The 6,585-nt window shown below is 27.1% G+C and overlaps 1 protein-coding gene across 1 annotated transcript in view; it reads left to right on the forward strand.

Moving 5' to 3' along the window:
- LOC105626177 (ATP-binding cassette sub-family G member 1-like) overlaps positions 1-6,585 on the forward strand; it is a 36,093-nt gene that overhangs the window by 21,451 nt on the left and 8,057 nt on the right. Inside the window, exons 2-5 of the mRNA XM_012207487.1 lie at positions 2,664-2,781; positions 3,483-3,672; positions 4,794-4,939; positions 5,456-5,514. Of these exons, the coding sequence (XP_012062877.1) occupies positions 2,664-2,781; positions 3,483-3,672; positions 4,794-4,939; positions 5,456-5,514 (513 nt within the window). The remainder of the gene's footprint in view (positions 1-2,663; positions 2,782-3,482; positions 3,673-4,793; positions 4,940-5,455; positions 5,515-6,585) is intronic.

The following is a 6,585-nucleotide window of genomic DNA, read 5'->3' on the forward strand; positions in this document are numbered from 1 at the left end:
GCTACCCGAAAAATGGGAGAAAGTAGTGGCCAGCGATGGACAATACTTTAAATCATAAATGTATAACCAGTTTTTTACAATAAAGCCTCGAATTTCGGAAAAAAAACGGCGGAAACAAAGTTGTATACCTAATACTTGAACCAACAGTATGGTAAAAGAGTAGATATTAATTTAAAATAACTCAAGCAGAACATTTTTATATATAGCCGTATATTTTATTTTTATATATCTATTGATTACAAATTATTGCATTACAAGATGATTAATCTTCCTTATTTTTCCTGTAATTTAATCATTATTTCATAAAACATGCAAGTATATATGTATATTTAGGGTGCGTTCGGAGAGACGCTATTCGCGCTATTTAGCGCTATAAACTGTTCGCGGAGCTGCAGATAACGCTAACAAACACGATCATGACGTCATTAATGGTAGTGTGTTACATCACAACTGTGCGCTATCAACGCTATTCCTTCCGAGATAGTGTATCGATAGTGTTAGCATTTATAAATCCGTGAACGATCCTAGCATGACGTTTCGTCAAAGTTAGATTAATGTTTGAGGGAATTCTGTTCTCGAGTAGTACCAAACTTTTCTCTCTTAAAATTTCGTAGAGTAAACGTACGTACGTAATGTGTGAATTTCAAATTTTATCATAATGAATGCAATCTCAATTTTAATATCTGCTGATGACTTGCCACTAGGCTGGAGTGAACGTAATTTTTGCTTGTGTATCATCTTTAACTTTTCAAAGTTTCTGCGAAGTTCAACTTGTGTATATGATTTCATTATAAATGTGAAAGTCAGAGATATTTTGTTACTGACAATTTTTAATTTCCGTGTACGGAAAAAAGTTACTACTGTGCTATAGCGCGGCAGAGTATTCTGCTATAAATGCTTAAGGTCCTTATGCTAAATATGCTTCTTCTTTTGAAATCGACAACGGATGCTCAAGGATGCTTCTTCCTTTTATCTGATTAATTTACTTAATTGTAATTATTAATTTTTTGATCTAGTTTACATTGTTTACTTCGGCCTAGCGGCAAGCTATCATAGAGATTGCAATTGAAATTACGTTCTGTTATTCACTACAAGAAAATAAAAAAATTTATGTTACAAATACTTTACGAAACCTTCAAAATAATTTTTAATCATAGAGAAAAGTTTGGTTGGTGATTGAAAACAGAATCCCCTACATTAATTTAATCTCGAATATATTTTTCTGGTTAAACGCTATGCTAGGATCGTTCATGAAGCTTGCTAACGCTATTGACTCCAAGAACAGCATTGGTAGCGTTTGCGTCCATAGCGCGAATAGTGTCTCCTCGAACACATCTCTAGTGTATTTGCACAAAAAAACATTTGTGTATTTACATTAAAAAAAAGATGAGGAAATGTCATTATATGCTAGTATTTTTATGTATATTTCTTATCAATCATTTCAATAATATCAATAACAAATAAGACCGTGAATTCATTCAAATGCATAATCCAATCTGCCTGCTTAAAACAACTTAAAACAACTTCTACAAATAATAATATTAAAATATATCTATTGAATATTTCCTGTGCGATCAATTATTTCTTACATTACAATTTCAAATTCAGTTAAGAATTGAATTATTCAGAGTTTATTATTAGTTTTTATTAGTTTTTGTGTTTGATAAAGAATTCGCTGTTTTATAAAAATATGCTAAGCAAAAATTATATGTTTGCAATCGACTGATATGAATAATCGCTAATTGGTTCAAGGAGATGTGCAAAGGTCCATTTTTTCTCGCTTACTTCATATATCTTACAGAAAGTATTAACGATGACGCATAGTTTCATCATCTATAAATCGCCTACAATCTTACTAATGGATTCCGGCAATAAGTTTATTGACTATTACTATTATATGATATTACTAAAAGCTTGTAAGACAAATGCAATATATTAAGAATTACTTGAAAAAATTACAAATTATTCTAAATTGCATTTAAAAGTAATATAAAAAAAATGAGAGACAGTTAATCATCTGGATTAAAAATTATTTCATTAAAAAGTAATATTTTTAAAATTTGTATTCTAATAGAAATGTATAAAAATATATTATAAAATAATGATAAAAATCTCAATTTTTTTATATAAATATTTTATGAATTCGAAAATATTTATGTAAAGTTACATTGAGATACAGATATTAATTGTTCAGTAAATAAACAAATAAAATATTTATTTGTAATAAACTAATTGGCGAATCTCAAACTTTGCATAGATCATTTTTAGTACTTACTTATATAAAAAAATTTAGATTTTTGTTATTTAAAAAATTTTTGTTTATAATAATATAACTAATATCAAATAAAATAAATAATCTATAAAAATTGATGTTGCCCAATAAAAGTAGAATGTCATGAACACAATTTTCACATATATGTAGTTTGTTTAAAGCGATAATATTAATACATATTTTACACTCTCCTTAAGATAGTTCATTGTTTTTATTAAAATAGTTCATTAATTTTATTGTTTTTAAAGTAATCATACTCGTTCTCGTCATCTCGTTTATCTGGCAACACATATCCCTTATATCATACTGATTATATCAACATTCGATACTTTAATCGTAAAAATGTTACTGTCCCTCAGGCATAAAATTGAACTTTCTGTTAAATTTACAGAATCAAAGACAATTCTAAGGGGACTCAGCGGGCAATTCAAGTCGGGCGAGCTGACAGCGATTCTAGGTCCTTCCGGTGCTGGGAAATCGACATTACTCGACATTCTTGCAGGATACAAGTTATTATTTTGTAAAATCGTAAAATCTAAACGTCGAATTGACTAGTCTTATTATCTTCTTTGCGTTGTTAGTTGTTAGTCAATTAAATCCGGAAAAACCCATATATATATATATATATATATATATTTCTAACTCTGCATAACGGTTTAATTAACTATAATAGTCTGTAAGTTGATGTAAGATGATTTTTTGAATAATTCCAGTAAGTAAAAATAATGAGAATATGTAACTTATCTGTTAGTCTAGACTATCAGTTTTTAAATCTGCGTAATGCTTTAACTTCCGTGGTTATATAAAATGATTTATTAGGAAATATTAGCATAAATGAAAAAAAAAAATTATATATTCTGATTGGAAAAAATTATATATTCTATTTTCAGAATATATAATTCAAAATTGTTTCTCGGTAATCATTCAACGAACATGATTTTATAATTAAAAACGTTATAATGTTATAACGTTTTTAATTACGATATAATAATATAATAATAATAATATAATAATAATAAATATAATAATATTATAATATTATAATATTATTTCTACTTCGAGATTCTATCTATTCTATTTTACACATTACGTTAAACTTACATTCTATAAAAATAGCAAGAAATGAAAAACTTTTTGACCCGCTACAAAAATGTAACTTTTTCCTTTTTCTTTTCTATGTATATAAAGAAATAAAACTTCTGCGTTACAGATATAGGGATATAGGTGGCTCGATAAATATTAATGGACAATTGCGAAATATGCGCGAATTCAAAAAAATATCGTGTTATATCATGCAAAACGATCTCATACAACCGAATCTCACGGTTTTCGAGGCAATGTCCTTCGCCGCCGATTTAAAGCTTGGTAGAAGAAAATCGAAATCTCAAAAGTGCGCTATTGTAAGTAAACACCTCAGACTTTTACTATAATAATAATTATACATAATATTATACAACGTATACCGAAAAATGAATTAAAATTGATGTAAGATCGAAGAGCTTTGAATCATAAATTAAGAAAAAAATTAATGTAATGTGAAATTACATCTTATTGTAAAGCAGTAAATGATAAGAAGTTTTCCGGTGTACCATAAAAACATGAAATTTTCTTTTTCTGTACAGCAATAAAATGATTTAAAATTTGAAAACTACACTGCAAAGAAATATAGTCAATTTTAATAAATATTTAGTTGAATACTGTCAACTAAATATTTATTAAATATAAAGATATATTTATTTGATATAAGAAATGTTAATTTGACAATCTTTTTTTTATTATAACAAATATTTACTTACTGTAAGTAAATGTTGAGTTAGCAGTATTGAACTAAATTTATTAAAATTAACTATATTTTTTCTCAGTGTAGAAATATGCACAACAAAACGACGAATCGATCAATTTTTCAGAAACAAATTTCTTTCTCTAAATTTCTTTAAAGATCTATCGATTAAATGTTCATCAATAATTTAATTGTATATAATTGAGTTGTATAAAATTAAATACATCAGCTGTTTTTTTATGCAAATTAAATCATATAATAATCATATTTCTCTCGTTTTTCTATGATGAAGATTTTTACTTCCATATGATATTGCTCATAATCTAGTTTCAATAATTTGTTTATAATTTGTTTAACAAATTTATCTTAAATGTCTAATAAGAATTTTTCTTATTAGAGAAAAATGCGTCAGCGTAATATTTTAACTATATTACATTAAACGTAACAATATTATATTAAACGTTTTCTAAGTAAAACATTTAAATATAATTGCGATTAAAAAAAGGGACAAAAAATTTTCGACAAATTATATGTGGATGAATAATCACGATATTTGATTATTTATAAACGTTTTAAATCTTTTTTTGCATTTATATGTAAAATTGCAATTGACACTTCAATATTTAACATTTTTCACGTGAGATCGAGTGGCCATTAAATAAAATTCTTTCTTGTCACGGGCATCACATGTAAAATAAATCATAAAGACACACTTCGCAAAATCTTAATAACTGATTTCAGATAGATGAGATTCTAAGAACACTTAGATTAATCGGAACGCGAGATACACTCACAAATAGACTCTCTGGCGGTGAAAAAAAAAGGCTAACAATTGCACTCGAGTTCGTAAATAATCCGCCTGTTATTTTCCTTGATGAACCGACCACGTAAGTATCGCTCCGATTAAAATTGATTATCTTTATCTCTTTTAATTAAATATACTTCAATTCAATTATTTTATTAATTATAAAAGGAATTGTTGTACGTATAATATACTACAGGATGTAAGTAAAAAAGGTAATTTCGAGATTGAGTTTTCCACATCAAGACATGAAGTTTATATGAACATATATATGTGTCCGCAAATTGTTACCGAGATAGAATTTAAAATATTTAAATATTATATAGGCTGTGTCAGACTTAACGCACCATCTACTAATGGTAGATTTCTAAAGTTAATTTGAGACTAAAATGCTAATATTAAAATATGTCGAAGCTATAATAGTTTTTGAATTAGAATGATTTAAAAACTGATAAATTACCTTCTAAAATTTGCGGTTCAATGCAAAGTGTTAAAAAGTAAAAGCTAATAGTTATCTTTTATTAATATCGATATAAATATTAGGAGAAAATAAAATTATCGATATTCCCAATTCTTGATATTATGTTAAAAAAATATCTAGCTTGGACATTAAGATATTTTCGTCTCAAAATGACTTCAGAAATCTGCCATTAGCAGATGGTGCGTTAAGATTCTTAAAACATTCTGTATATGGACTCCATGATTCCTCGATCTAAATCCTCTAGATTTTTATCTATGAGAATGCTAAAGTCCGTAGTTTATGAAATTCCATTGAATCGAAGAAAGTTAATGGAAATATGCTACGCCATCTTGGATGCTTATGATATCATTCGCAATCATTATTTGACCCAGTATCTTTATATTGTATTTTTGAAAGAATGCGGCAGTTTTCATGATCCGACGTATCCAAGCATGTATTGAATTAAATGAAAGACACTTCGAACATTTGTTATAATTAAAAAATAAAAATAAATAATATTAAATAATAATAAATATTACTTTTTTATTTTCTCTTATTAATAAAGGCTATAAAACATTTTGAGATGTATTTTAGTAAATGAGTATTTCAATAGTGAGTTTGCGGACATATATACAAGGGTCGTTTGAAAAGTTCTGAGCCTCAATATAAAAATGGCATTACTTAAAACTCATTCTGATACTATAATCGCTCATTACGATTTTATTTTGCAAGATACTTGTGAAAATTGTAGCCAATGTGGACGCTCAGTTGTTTGATAGTCATTTGTGCCAATCAGTGTTTTCGTAAAAATAAAAAAAATTGAATATCGATAATCGCCATAACAAAAATTTATGAATTGCGGTTCGAATTAATTAATTATCCACCATATTCATTAGATCTGATTCTTAAAGCGAGCTTTTTCTGTTTTTTAGGCTGAAAGTTAGGTCACAGATTTTCATCAAACGAAAACACTAACATCGACTGGCACAAATGACTCTCAAACAGCAACTGAGCGTTCAAAATAGTTAAAATTTTCACAGGTATCTCGCAAAACATATACGATTGTAGTATTAGAATGGATTTTGATGAGTAATGTCATTTTCATGTTGAGGATCAGAACTTTTCAAACGATCTCGTATTCATATGAACTTTTTTTCATCTTTTAATGTAGGAAATAATTAAAATAAAGTAATAAACTTTAGTTTGAAATTCAGCCTTGAAGTTTATTACCTTATTTTAATTACACTCTGTATATACAATATATATATATA

Source organism: Atta cephalotes (genome assembly GCF_000143395.1).
Source record: "Atta cephalotes unplaced genomic scaffold scaffold00004, whole genome shotgun sequence".
In the NCBI taxonomy this organism is placed as follows: domain Eukaryota; kingdom Metazoa; phylum Arthropoda; class Insecta; order Hymenoptera; family Formicidae; genus Atta; species Atta cephalotes.